General features: G+C 40.7%; 1 protein-coding gene across 1 annotated transcript in view; it reads right to left on the bottom strand.

Annotated features, from left to right (window-relative positions):
• The window catches only part of LOC135875242 (chloride channel protein C-like), a 98,813-nt gene that overhangs the window by 21,501 nt on the left and 62,233 nt on the right, over positions 1–15,079 (bottom strand). The window contains exon 13 of the mRNA XM_065400244.1: positions 1,057–1,236. Coding sequence (XP_065256316.1) covers positions 1,057–1,236 — 180 coding nt within the window. The remainder of the gene's footprint in view (positions 1–1,056; positions 1,237–15,079) is intronic.

The following is a 15,079-nucleotide window of genomic DNA, read 5'->3' on the forward strand; positions in this document are numbered from 1 at the left end:
ATAGTGTCTTTCATTGCACAAGACACTATAATATTATTATGAAACTGAGCAGCTGCATGTTTATGTTATGGTGATTATATGGATTAATACTTTATTGCTTTTTGATACGTGAATTCCTGTTTACCAGCATTTGTGTGCATTATTTTCCTTTTCCCCCTCCTCCCCAATTATAAGCAAGGTTGTGATTAAGCTGCAATTTCTTCCACTTCTGACCCACCCCTCCCCAAGAATGGAGGCCAATCTTAAGGTCCATTCCTGCAGGAATGGAGTCAAACTTGTGTTATTATGAAATGGAGTTCCAGCAATAGTTTCTTTATCAGGAGATTTTCTTTACCCCTTTGATAGTCCTCACTATGACAGAGTTTGCTTAGACTAAATCCTGTTTACAGTAATCTGTTGTTTGCGTCTGACTTTGTTGTTTTATCTTGACTGTGATATGTTTTATCTTAATAGCATTTAATTCCAGTAAAAGCACATATTAAAAAAGGAAGATGATTGTGATTATTCAGCAGGTTACTTTTCTTTTGACTTGGCTTATTTTTATGGTTAGTTTGATCTCCTAATTCTTTCTGCATTATAATTCTTGTGAGCTTTCAAGGATTAGGGGTATTTCCCATTTCCTATGGACCCACATTACCACATTGGGGCACCTCTTTGGAGTTCTCCAAGCAATATCTGATATGACACACATCCGTGTCCCAAATCTGCTTCAATCAAAGGGAGATTTGCTGTTGGCTTCAATGAAAGCAGGACCAAGACCTGTATTTACACCCTATAATCTTAGAATTATAGAATATCAGGGTTGGACGGGACCTCAGGAGGTCATCTAGTCCAACCCCCTGCTCAAAGCAGGACCAATCCCCATACAGATTTTTGCCCCAGATTCCTAAATGGCCCCCTCAAGGATTGAGCTCACAACCCTAGGTTTAGCAGGCCAATGCTCAAACCGCTGAGCTATCCCTCCCCCCTAAACACAGTGTGTGAAACATTTCTTTCATAACCTGAAAGATGGCCAGAAAGGCCATAGAACAAAGAAATAGCTTGATAATGTTTTACCTTGTAATAGTACCTAGGAACACCTCTACTTGGTCTGGCGTGGGTTTGTAAACCACTGGGAATCCACCGTGGCTGGTACTAGCAAGAAGCTGAGCCAGTGAGGCAATGTTTTCCCTTAAGTGGAGGACTCTAACACAAGGCTTCATGACATCGCTGGCAAAAAACAATTCCAGGTTTAACCTGAAAGACACAAAACAGACATCCAAAGGATTATTTAGTAAACAGGAAATGAGGCGTACTGTACCATGTTAGCATCTGACGAGTTTATAATGTGTTAGTAAATTACTTCAAGCTGGAAATCAATCTGTTTTATTTGCGAATATAAAAAAAAAGTAATTACCCAATAAAATTGCTTATCAAGCTTTGCCTCTCTGTGTGTGTTAAGATGCATGATAAATTCAACAATATGCATGGCAGGATGTTGTAATAGCTATTCATCAACTTCCATTACTTTTCTCACTTTAAAAAAATCTTAATCTGAACTAAAATCCTCTGGAAATCTGTCCCAGATTAGACAGTTTGAAGTAAAGTATTTTGGAAAAATTCTAGCTTCCACTCAACTTTGCTGTAATTTTCATGGTAGAGGTGGTGACCGGGGGTGAGCCTTTGAAGATTTCTGACAAACCAAATGTAAGGAATTTTTTTAAGTCTCTTGTAGCATCTTTAAGGTCCTGGGCAAGCTTTATGGGTTGTAGCTCTGATGTACGTTAATTGCAAATGATGTAGATACACCTGGGGGGCTTGATTTGTTTTTTATGGTGGAAACGGATGTAAAATTAAGATATTTACTGCAAAATTCTAAAGTAACCTCTAAAGACATATACTGGGATAGAGCCTGACCCCTGAGGTCAATGGAACTACATCAGTTTACAGTATCTGTAGACCTGGCCTGTGTTGTTTTATTATTTTATTGTTGTTCTTTTTAGATAATGTATTCATTTTTAAAGATGTCTATGTGATAATCATGGAGACCAAAATCCTTTAACATCAGGATAAACTTATCTACATCCTGACTTACCAAGGTACCTTTCAACCCTGACCTGAAAATACCACCTCGAGGGGTACAAGAAGAATGCATTATCTATATGCTGTCAGTTGTTGTTCTCCCTACTGAGAGTCACAACAAGGGTACCAAATAATGCCAGCTGTAGTGGTGGTTTTGTGATGTGCCACCTGTCTAGGAAGAACTGAACTGAGATGACAAACTCACTTCTCATTTGACATTAAGTAGCCATGAAACAATAATGAGTTTCGGCCACTACTAATCTGGACTGGATTTTTGAACAAGTCATATACAGGTGCAAAGTCCTGTATTCCCTTTGCGAGTCCCCTTGCACCACACAGTACCCCATTCCTACTGATCCCACACAGGCTTCAGGCAATAACAGACATGACACACCATCCTCAGTTCTTATGGCCAAATAAAAATCTAGTGGCCACATTCTGTCACTCTTATTCACACTTACATGGGTCTGCATGCAGAATTTAATGCTATTCAGTGCAAATAAGGCTGCTAGAACCAGGTCAGATACTTCTATCCTCACTCTCATTGAGAAACATCAATTCTTCCATTGTAACCAATGGAAGTACTCACAAAGCAAAGGTGCTACTCTCCATGAGCTGGCTGGCAGAATTGTTGTTGGGTAAATCGCTATATTTAGGTAACCTTTTATTTTTTAATATCCCTGTTTCCCCAACATTTAAATAGACTACAATAAAATATACTTCCCGTCTTAAGTTATATCTGCACAAATCATTAGTTATACTACTTCAAAATGTACTGCACATAGTGTACTGGATTTGAATGCAAACATATGATTAAGTATTTCCTGCATTACAAGATGCAAATGAAAGATGTATATAATTTGTAAATAAAATAAATGTGGAAATCAATGATATTTGATTACAATTGAACAACAGCAGCTTCTACAATTTATTTTTATTGGTAAAAAAATGTTTCTTCACCACCAGAGAGTATCTGGGTTTTGCTGTCCCCTTACCCCTCAACTTTGCTATTTAGCATGCAGGATGAATGTTTCAAATTATTGTAATATATCATTAAATGTCCTTAAGCTTTCTCAAATAAGTCATTAGTGTAGGAGAAACAGCTGGCTTGTTATATGGTTAACTATTCTTGGCTGTGCCTGGGATCACAAAGAGTCCATTACAGCTATTGTAACCTCAGAGCCTGAATTATCACAAGTCAGCTTTTACAGATGTGAGACAACTCACTAAAGGGGAAAAAATGTCATCCCTCGGTGCTGACTTTCTGTTCAACGTCAGCAGCATTTTTTTTTTACTTGTCCATTATTCTTAGGGAGAACACTGCTTTAAGGAAAAGCATGCAACAATATTGTTTATAAAACAGAGTTACATGGCAAAGGGAAATTTAAACATAATTGGCCAAATTCAGCCCTTTCCAATTTGGTGCTGCTTGGAGGACATCAAGACAAAGTGGAGTTATATCCACTTATGCAATGTGTCCCTTGGCTTCATCAACCAGGCTGAACTTTTATTTGTCTCTCTTCAAAGTCCCTTTAAAGAGTTTAGACTTGAAACGACAGATACTTAACTATGGATCTAGATCCTATAGACCTTTCTGATGTGAGTAGTCAGTAAAGGAGGGATGCAGGATTGGATTTGATAGTGGCATTGCCTAAATACTGTTATATCACTAAAATAGAAATGGCACAGGTCTTCATTTATTAAGACACATGAGAACAAAGTTTTCCAATGGGAATCACTAAGTATAATATATCGTACAATAGCACTGGGGTATTTCAAATGACACCAAAGTTTCAGATTCTTTTTTCACCAGAGCACAAGTGTCTTTCATATCTCCCATGAACAGTAATAAGAATTGCACAGACGATTCTTCAAGCAATACAGAATAAAAAATATCTGCCCCTTAATCAACAGGAACTCAGCAAGACACATTCGTTTGGTAAAAAAATGAATATCCCAAGAGGTAGGACTGTCTTGAAATGATTAATGAAAATATAGGTTCTGGTCCTGCTACTCTCTAATTCAATGGAAATTTTCCCATTGAAGTAAATCGCAAAAGGATCTAATCATAATATGGAGGTTTCCTTAGACAACAGCTCACTTAATCAAAGGGGACACCACTTTGCTTCTTCAAATATAGTTTTCTCTTAATTTTGAGCAACTTTCAAATGACTAAAGCATTTAAAGTTATTTTTAAAAAATCCAAATCAGACCATTTTCTAAGGATTGAGTTGCATGAGAACATAGGCCATTCTGCTTGTTCAGATTTATTTGCTTTCCTCTTTTTAGCAGTCACTCCAATCCCTCACTTTATGTGGTGAGAATGTTTACCTATTGACTAGCTACGGGCCATCTTGCTCAGAAGGGCATTGGATTTTATTTGGGCTTCTTGTAAACCATTGTTTTATTATCCTGTCTGATTATTGGCTTTTATATAAATAGTTCTCAAGAGTTTGTTGTTGGGTTTGCTTTTTGTTTGTGATGGTTGCCAAGAGCATTTAGACAGAACAATTCAAACTCCTAATAATTGAAAGTTCAGAGTGATTAACTTAAAGGGACAGTGTCTAGGTGGAAATTGTAAAAAATACTTACCTGTGTTATTAACACCATTGATCATCAAAACTGTTCAATTGTTTAAATATAATTTATGTTCACCAGGTATGCTTTAAAAAATACACTCAGTTTGGACAGTGAAACTAGATGGATTTGTTTCATTACTTCCATTCAAGTACAGCACCCGCTCTTCTTATTACTGGGGCCTCTGGGCTCTACTGCATTAACCTTCACTTTCTGGTTCTCAAGCAACCATACAGGAATCCGGATGTGCTTGGGCTCATAGCATAGCAGGGGGCTGTTTACATTTAAAATCCATTTTCTTTTTTTAACTTAATAAAAAGGTTTCAGTGCATATTCGCTATGTATTAACCCCTTTTCTTTTACACAAATTTTTAGCTTAAAGTAGACACTGTCATTAATAAAAGCCCAGCAATGAATGTATCCTAATCAGGAACCTTGCATTCCAAAATTGATCTAGTCATATTTTGGAGTCAGGATAATAATACATACATCATATATACTGCCCTTAGAGCCCAATCCTGGGCCACTAAAGGCAACGGGAGCTTTGACATTGATTTCACAGGGAGAACTCCCACTGATGTCAATGTATGCAAGTCAAGAACAGTATAAGACCTTGCCTATGCTAGAAAATCACACTGGTTTAGCTAGATTTATTTTAAAACTGATCTACTTAAATCCATGCAAGCACCTAAGATACAGCTATTTAAATATATTAAAAATTACCAAATTAAACTAAGCCAATAAAAGCAAGATTTAAACCTACTGAAGTGTGTCTACAGTGTGGGTATGCACTGTTTGAACTAGATCTATTTTAAATATCTTTCTAATACAGATATGACCGGAGATTCTATGCCATCTACTGGATAGCTGAGTACTACTGAGAGTGCCTTCTAGTTAAATCAGGAGGCAAAGGTTTGACAGACTTCAAACTCGGTTCAATACAGTTACAAGTATATCTATTGATCTCAAAAAGGCAAGCTTCCCAGCATCCTCTGGTCCTGGCTTTCTCAAGCTATTCAAATGAGAGGAGATTTGGCTGTTCCAGCTAGAAGTCGTTTAGATAGTACAGTACTTAGTTTGAAATGTGTTGTTTAGGTTAGCTGAATGTCTCTCTCACTTGTTTCCCAGAGAGGATTTAAAAGTTCTGTTTAGCAACTACTGTACACTGATGACAAATGGATTTCCACATGATCTCAGATGTCTGTTGGGAAACAGAACCTCTCTACATTGTGAGAACATTCAGAGCAAAAGGAAAAAAAGGAATGGATGAGAATGCTTATGACTAAGGCTAAGATTTTGTCACAGAGGTCACGGAAGAATCCATGACTTCCAGAAACCTCCGGGACATTTTCTGCTTCAGCCCAAGGGCAGCGTGGCTGGATGTGTCAGCTGGTGGAGGCCCAGCAGCTCTCAGCTGCCAGGCAGCGGGAGACCCCGCAGCTCCCAGCCACTGCGGGTAGCAGGGAGACCCTGCAGCACCAAACCAACATGGGTGGTGGGGATCCCCCCTCTCCCTCCCGCAGCTCCCAGCCACCATGGGCCGTGGTGGGGACCCCACAGCTCCCAGCTAGCAGTAGCACCAGGGGAGGACCTTGCACTCTTGGCCACCGTGGGCAGCAGGGGGAAACCCCGAGCCACAGCAGCCATGGCTGCTGGACCCTCCTCACTTCCCATTTTGTCATAGTTATTTCCAGTAAAAGTCAGGGACAGGTCACTGGCTTCCCTGAATTTTTGGTTATTGCCCGTGACCTTTCCGTGACTTTTACTAAAAATAACCATGGCAAACTCTTAGCCTTACTTATGACTTCTGGAAAGGAGAAATTCTGCAGCTTAGGGGATTTGCAGAAAACAACACAAACATTTTTTAAAAAACACATAAATCCTGATGCTTTGCTGCTGTTCCTAGGGTTGCCAGGATTGTCCTGGAGTCTCTAAGAATTAAAGATTAATCTTTAATTAAAGACTATGTCATGTGATCAAACCTCCAGAAATATGTCCAGCCAAAATTGGCTACCCTAGCTGTTCGCCTTGTGAAATCTTTTACATCAGTGCAAAGTGAAAATACAATACTAGCTATTCAGAACAGTAGCAGTTTATACCCAGTTTGAGACGGTATAAATGATGGCACAAGGAACAGGCCAGTAGAAAACCAGGCCCATTGTCTGTAGGGTTGCCAGGCATCTCGTTTTCGATCGGAATGCCCGGTCGAAAATGGACCCTGGCGGCTCCAGTCAGCACCGCAGACCAGGCCGTTAAAACGCCGATCGGCAGTGCTGCGGGTCTAAGACAGGCTAGTCCCTACCTGCCCTGGCACCATGTTGCACCCCGGAAGTGGCCAGCAGGTCTGGCTCCTAGGCAGGGGGGCCGCGGGGCTCCATGCGCTGCCTCTGCCCCGAGCACCGGTTCCGTACTCCCATTGGCTGGGAATCGCAGCCAAGGGGAGCTGGGGGGGCGGTGCCTGTGGGTGAGAGCAGTGCACAGAGCCTCCTGCCCTCCCCCTACCCAGGAGCCAGACCTGCTGCTGGCCGCTTCCAGGGCACAGCACAGAGTCAGGACAGGCCAATGGGGGCTGTGGGAAGCGGCGTGGGCTGGGCCACCTCTTCCTGCACCCCCATTGGCCTGGAACGGCGAACCGTGGCCAGTGGGAGCTGCAATCGGCCGAACCTGCAGATGCTGCAGGTAAATAAACGGTACTGGCCTGCCAGCGGCTTTCCCTGACGGGCCACGGGCCACAGGTTGCCGATCCCTGGTCTACTCTGTGATAAAAGACCCATGGCACAGACACAGCTGGCTTGGTTCAGCTGACTCAGGCCCATGGATCTCGGGCTGCGGGGCTATAAAATTGCAGTGTAGACATTCAGGCTCAGGCTGGACCCCAGGCTCTGAGATTCTCCCCCCTTGAAGGGTCTCAGAGCCCAGCCCAAGCCCCAATGTCTATACTGCAGTTTTACAGCCCTGCAGCCCAAGCCCCGCAAGCCTGAGTCAGCTGACGCAAGCACTGAGATTTGGTGCCGCGGGGTTTTTACGCAGTGTAGGCATACCCTGCGGGGTTTTTACGTAGGCATACCCTGTCTTATTTCACAGAGTTGTATGGTCATACTTCAGCTATCCCTGCATTCTCCAGACCATTACAAGAGTCTGCAAAAATGTTCACTTAAAAAGCTAGGCCTGTCCACAATCCAGCTGTTCTGGCAGTATAACCAATCAGAGTCAGAGAAAGTAAGTTATTTAAATGCAAACAAATGTTCCAAACAAATGTCCACAGGCATAGAGAGAGAAACCTGTAATATTGTGTGCTAAAATAAATACCCCATAATCCAAACGGGAAAATAAACATTTTCTGGATAGATCATTTCAGAGCATCTTCCATTGGAAATTTGAAAAAATTAAATTGACTCTTGCTGTTCAGATGCAATAATCTGATGAGTTTCTTGCAGGCCTGTGCCAGTAAAACTATATCAAAACTGAGAGAGTGAGAAAGGCTCCTGTGGGACCATTTTTATGAAAGCCTCATGCAAGGCCTCCACCACCATATACTGTACCAGCCACCTTAACATTTCCATTCTGGCTGATGCACAATAGCACAGACTAAAATTTGAAACACTGACTAACACAGTATTTGGGCAGGGCAGAATGACAACAACAAGTGTTTTAATGTTCAGGTAGAGTTTATCAGATGGCTTTTCAGACAAACTGAAGTTTGGAGATCTGGAATTTAGGGAGACTATAAAAGTGGAGATTGCAGTCATCAAGATGAGGGAATATAAACTCATGGATTTGAGGGCACTTGGCCTGTCCTTGGATCTGGCACTTTATGTCGGAAAAGGCTCGTCTTGTAGCTAAAGCACAGCAGTGGCAGACAGAAGATAGGGGGTGAAATCCTGGCCATAGTAAATTCAGTGGGAGTTTTGCCATTGACGTCAACGTGGCTAGGATTTCACCCATGGGCTCTTTTCCCAGCTGTGCTACAAACATCCTGTGTGACCTTAGGAAAGTTGTTTTGCCCCTCAAGCCTCAGTGTTCCAGTGTGTAAAATGAGGATGATACTAAATCCTACCTCGCAAAGATGTTGCCAGGTTACATTTACTGTACAAACACAGATATTTTCAGAAGAAAGGTACTATACAAATTGCCAAAACTCATCCTCATTATTAGAGATATTACCTTAACCAAAAACCTACATCTATAAGCACCACCGCTATTTCATAGGTTTTTGGATCCAGATCAGAAATTCATAGCTTTGACCCATCTATAATTATTAAGGCTGTATGTTTGTCAGGGCCATGACCAAAAAAATTGACTTTCAGGATTTGGTTCTTTCCTCCTCCTCCTCCCCCCAAAAATATAATCGTGATTGTATCACCTTGGTTATTCTACAGCTGAGCAATTCTCCTCCATGTATTTTTCCTAATTTGATTCTACATATTTCCAGTGTACTGAAATAGTCCTCCAATGACTATTTTTAAAATATTATAAAATGTTTTTAAACAATTTATATTATTTTGAAAAGGATATTTGACTTCTCATGGTGTGCACTGACAAACAATTCAATATTAATTAAAATACTGTGTGCTTTCACTTTTATTGTAAATAAAGGATAATTGCTGCTGTGACAACCACAATTGCTAATTAATTATTATTATTGAGGATGAGGCAAAAAGTGTGAAGGGCTGTAATAGAGAAGAAATTATAGATTTGAATATCAGCAAAAAATATAATAATAATTTCAGCTTGAGGTGAATTTGGAAAGATTTCCAAGTAGGATAATAAAGATATCATTGTATCTCAATAGCATTAAAACATTTATAATGAAAATATTTATTCTGATACCATAACATATACCCTTATACACTCATTTAAGGGCCTGATCCAAAGCCCCTTGAAGTTAATATAAAGACTCCTAAATGACTTCAATAGGCTTTGGTTCAAACTAGTTATTCTGCTGAACAACTGTTTGAATTCAAATCACTTGTAATGACATCTTCAAGAAAATGGGCTTGTCTGACTGGCTGCTGTGCAACCATAGCTGGTTTTCTGGTGGGTTTGGTTGTTGTTAAGTGGAAAATGTCAGTAAAGTGTCTGCCAACTGGAGGCCAGACATTAGAACAGGCTTAACCAATTAGTGGAATATCCCTTCCGGTTGCTGAACTTGCTGTGTGTTCCACCTGCACATTACCACATCTGAAATCTGAACTGTGACCCTCCTGATCCACAGGCAGCAAGTTTCACCAGGTGAGCCAAAAAGGAGTCTCCCTCTAGCTGAGCCAGGAGAAACTGCATCAAGCTTTCCCCCAGCTGGAAGTGACTCAATGCATCTTTTACATAATGGCCTATAGGAGGCTGGAATGGCTCAAGCACTACCGCTGAAATAAAACTTATTCATTCCATGTGCTGCTGTAGTCCATTTCTTTCTGTGGAAAGTGTGTAGAAGTCGCTCCTTTTGGTTTTGTGGGACTCCTCAGAAATAGAAAACATATCGAGAGAGAGTGTGGATTTGACATTCTCCTCCCTCAACATAAAATGAGTTATACTGGTAACGGAGATGTTTTTGGAAAGAGTTCTGCAGGATCTAAAAAGCTGCTTTGGTGAGAGGTCTAATGCTTCTAGCGAGGTAGATTCTGTTCTCACTAACACCAGTTTTACATTGGTGTAGTACTACTGGTTTAAATTATGTTATTTCCGATCTATACCAGTGTAAAAGTCTGATTCTACTGGCTCTCAAGTCAATGTTGAAACACCCATTGACTTCAATAGTGCAAGATCAGATCCTAAATGAAAGACAATCGTTCTACAAGGTCAGATGCACAGTAAGATGCATATTGTGGGCCAAATTCTGTGCTCACACCAGTATAAATCCCGAGTGACTCTGTTGAAGAAAACTTCATCATACTGCCCTTCTGGTTTGTAAATTGCTTGTCTTAAGACCTCCACTCCAGACTGGATCAAGTCCCCATGTATTTTTACCAAGACAGAATCTGATGATTTATGCTTACATACACAGAGCCAAATTCCAGTCTTAATTAAAGCTTCTCTGGATTTACAGCAGTATAACAGAGACCAGAATTTGACTCTGTGTATCTAAGCCTTTGGGTTAGTCTTAATTGTGTAAATTATCACCCATGAAAATTCTGTCTTGATAAAAGACCAGCTGACCTGATCCTGCCAAGACAGAAGGACCTAAAATATGCATTTTACAAACCAGAATGGCGCCATAATCAGACAAATTACACAGCCATTGAATCCCACGGTAAGATCCAAAGGACAAGGTACAAAGCAAAAATGTCAAGAAGAAATAGGACAGGTAGGTTCAAAGATGTAAATCTGATAAGGAGAAACTGATATCAGAAACATCAAAGATTTATGGGAAGGAAAGAAATGCTCCGGGCATGTGGTCTGATGTGATATCCTCTCTCAACCATACCTGGCTTACTAAAACCAGGTCTCACCATATAGAATCTAGGTTCAGGAAGGGGTATCCTTTCTCACCTCAGAGCCTATCATGTAAGGCCACATTTAACCATCATTACAACCAACCAAGGGACTCAGCTGCAATATAGTTGTCCCCTAACCCATTTATTATGTATGGCACAAACGGGTGCTTTCTGGTTTAAGCTTTGGGCATGTTAGAACACTGGCATACTAACTGGTCATGGAACCACCCAGCATTAAGCATCCAAGTTTGTAGAGGCACAAGTGGCACTCATCCTACAAACTAAGACTGCCTAGCAACAGCTCTGTGATGGCCTTACACGCCCAGGGCTTCACATGCAGTGCACTGACTGGTTCTGTGTATGTCCACTCTATGTCAACGGGAGGCCTGCTAAACCTAGGGTTGTGAGTTCAATCCTTGAGGGGACCAGTTAGAGATCTGGAGCAAAAATCTGTCTGGGGATTGGTCCTGCTTTGAGCAGGGGTTTGACTAGATGACCTCCAGAGGTCCCTTCCAACCCTGATATTCTATGATTCTAAGTAACCTGGAGAACACTATTCATGATGGAGATTGAAGTTCGAATCACCATACTTTGTACAGACATGTCCTGTACTTAAGCCAGCTTTGACAACATCTTTAAAGTTCCATTCACATGACAAATTGAAACCATTTTGTAAATGGGTCAGAGGACAACTTGATTTATGAATGATATAATATTAATATATTAAGAAATCCATTAAAATTATCTAGGAACAAACTTCATATTTTAAAATGACTTGAATCTATAAGAGAGATTCTCCACTTTGCAATAATATATATATCATTATGACCACCGTTCCATATCTCTAGCGAGACTGATTTTTAGAATGACAGACCTTTTCTATTATGGCAAAAATAAACAAACAGTGTGTATGTGTACACACACACACACACACAAAATTTATTTATTTGTGCCATAATAGAAAAAGTCTGTCTATTAGAAATCAGCCTTGCTAGAAATCTAGAACAGTCAACCCAATAACATACTATATATTATTGTAAAGTAGAGAAAGAATGACAGCAGGATAGACAGACAGATCAGATCAGATCTGCAAAATAGCCCTGCCTATGGTTACTTGACAGTTAGAAAAACTCCAAAAAAAAATTGGGCATTCAGGTGAACACACAGTAGTCAGACTACATCTGGCAATAATTTCAGTATCTCATTCATGCTCACATAAAACAATATTTCTCATTCAGTTACAAACCTACAACGTCCTGATTTTTTATGAATGGTTCTTGAGAGTTCAGAACCATGCATAACCTGGAGGCTTGTTCACAGGTAAGTGGGCTGACCAAAACCCCTCTCTCAACTAACAGAACTTATAAATGGAGACTGGTTGTACTTCAATAAGTATCTTTACTATTAGGCTGTAGATACTGTATTTGGCTACATACAGTAGCTTCCCAGCTAATGAATGTTACTAAAATCCTCAGCTATGTTGAGCAGCGGAGCTGAAAGGGGAAGAGAGCAGCCAAAGATGGCTTTATGCTACCTTTACACTCCCCTAAAACTGAGGCCATTTGGGGCCCCAGATTAACTTAGAACACACTCACCCATCTTCCAGCTTGTCTCCTATGCCAGTTGTATGGCACCCAGGGTTTTCCCCACACTAGGGAACCCTCAGCTGTTCCATTAGGGAAACACTCTCCTCCCTTTGTGCTGGGACCAGGATCTGCCCCCAAGTCTCTATAACAGATGGGCCATGTGCCCTCTGATGTGCAAATATGTCTCTCCATTTCTCTTTTGTTTTGTTATAATGCCCATCAGGATGTAAGCACTGATTATGCATGAAATGCATTTGCTTTGAACAGAGGTTTAATGAGATGTGCTGTGTATGTCTTGGAAAGCTCTATTTGAATTAAGACTTCCCTCAGCAAAATGAGTAAGGAATCTTTTAGTCTGGTTGTTACCAAAACCCCAAAGCTGATCACCCCCAAAGCCTAGGGATTTTCAAAATCCAAAACCACATCTGAAATTCACTAATTGCCCCTATCTTTATAATGAGCCAAACCAAGACCTTGGATCCAAAACAATCCTCAAACTCTGGTTAGTTTGATATCTGGATCTGAAGTCTGCAGCATGAGCTCAGGGAAAAGTAGACAGGGAAAGAAAATCTCATCCTTATTCCATGGATCTTTAATATGAGACCACTTCTGATATACTTTTAAAAAAAAGGAACATATAATGAGCCCACTATAACATATTCTGCAGCCAGAATTCTTGGCTCCCAAATACATCTTTATATGGTATGTAATACAGAAACACCCAGGAGACTATATAAGAACTTTGACAAGGCTAATATTAAGCTAGAACAAAACAGAACTACTGGCACCAGATCGACTCAGCTCTTAAGTAAACTTGTTCCATTAAAAAGTAGCCTCTAAGATACTTTCTCTCTGAAGTGTATAGTAGCTTATAAAAAGCAGGAAGAGTTGCCAAATCATAGATGTGTTCAAGTACTCTTTACCCTCATTAAAGAGCATTCCCTGGCAGCTAGCAGCTTTGAGCGTTCCAGTGAACTAGATTTTTATAAGGAGGGTGTTTATAGTGGTGTGCAGTATAGCTAGAAGTGATGGTGCTCTGTAGCAGCCATGAATTAGATACAGCTGTATTGGGCCTTATCATGCAGAGCACAGAACGTAACAGACTGTAAGATCAATGAGGTTCAGAAATGCAGAACAAAGTGAGTTTCTCTGCTCCATAGCAAGAAAGGCAACAAAAGAGTTGGGCCTAATTGCTCACCTGTTTGTCAATGGATAGTTTGCTGGTCTCAGTTTAATATCTGACACATCTTCTAGCTGGGGATTGATTATTCCCAGCCTTGGGAGGAAGCTGGGATTGGAGGACAGGGGATGGATCACTCGATACATTGCACTGTTCTGTTCACTCCCTCTGAAGCATCTGGCACCAGCCACTTTTGAAGACAGAATCCTTGGCTAGATAGACCTTTGGTCTGACCGAGTATGGCCATTCTTATGTTCCTAAGGGACTAGATGAGCTAATACAATAGATCTTTTTCATCTCTAACATCTATGATGTACTGGGAAAGGGGAGACCCAAGCGGGGCCTCTTTAGCTATGGGTGCCAAAGGCCAAAAATGTAGGACCTCTCTCTTTCCCTCATTTCCACTCCATTACCAAATAAGAAGTTATTATAATGTAAGAATGGCCATACTGGGTCTGATCAATGGTCCATCTAGCCCAGTATCCTGTCTTCCCACAGTGGCCAATGTCAGCAATCATCAGGCAATCCATCCTGTTGTCCACTCCGAGCATCTGGCAAAAAGAGGCTAGAGACACTCAGAGCAAGCTGTTGAATCCTTGACCATTCTGGCTAATAGCCATTGATGGACCTGTCCTCTATGAACTTATCTAATTCTTTTTTGAATCCTGTTATATTTTGGTCTTCACAACATCCCCTGACAATGAGTTCCACAGGTTGACTGTGCATTGTGTGAAGAAATACTTCCTTTTATTTATTTTAAACCTGATGGCTATTAGTTTCATTGGGTGAGACCTAGTTTTTGTGTTATGTGAAGGGGTAAATAACACTTCCTTATTCACTTTCTCCACGCCAGGCAAGATTTTATAGACCTCTATCATATCCCCTCTTAGTTGTCTCTTTTCCAAGCTGAAAAGGCTTTTTAATCTCGCCTCATACGGAAGCTGTTCCATACCCCTAATCATTTTTGTTGCCCTTCTCTGTAACTTTTCCATTTCTAATGTATCTTTTTGGAGATGGGGTGACCAGATCTGCATGTAGATAGTCAAAGTTCCTTCCAGTTTTATTTGAAAGAGCCAAGTGGAATTTATTATGGCTTTTGAGAAAGCAATTCCAGATATGTCTTAATTGTGTGTGTGTGTGTGTGTGTGTGTGTGTGTGTGTGTGTGTGTGTGTGTGTGTGTGTGTGTGTGTGTGTGTGTGTGTGTGTAGATAACTCAGCTACGCAAATTATCAGTTGTTTTCAA

Source organism: Emys orbicularis, chromosome 2, assembly GCF_028017835.1.
Source record: "Emys orbicularis isolate rEmyOrb1 chromosome 2, rEmyOrb1.hap1, whole genome shotgun sequence".
Lineage (NCBI taxonomy): Eukaryota > Metazoa > Chordata > Testudines > Emydidae > Emys > Emys orbicularis.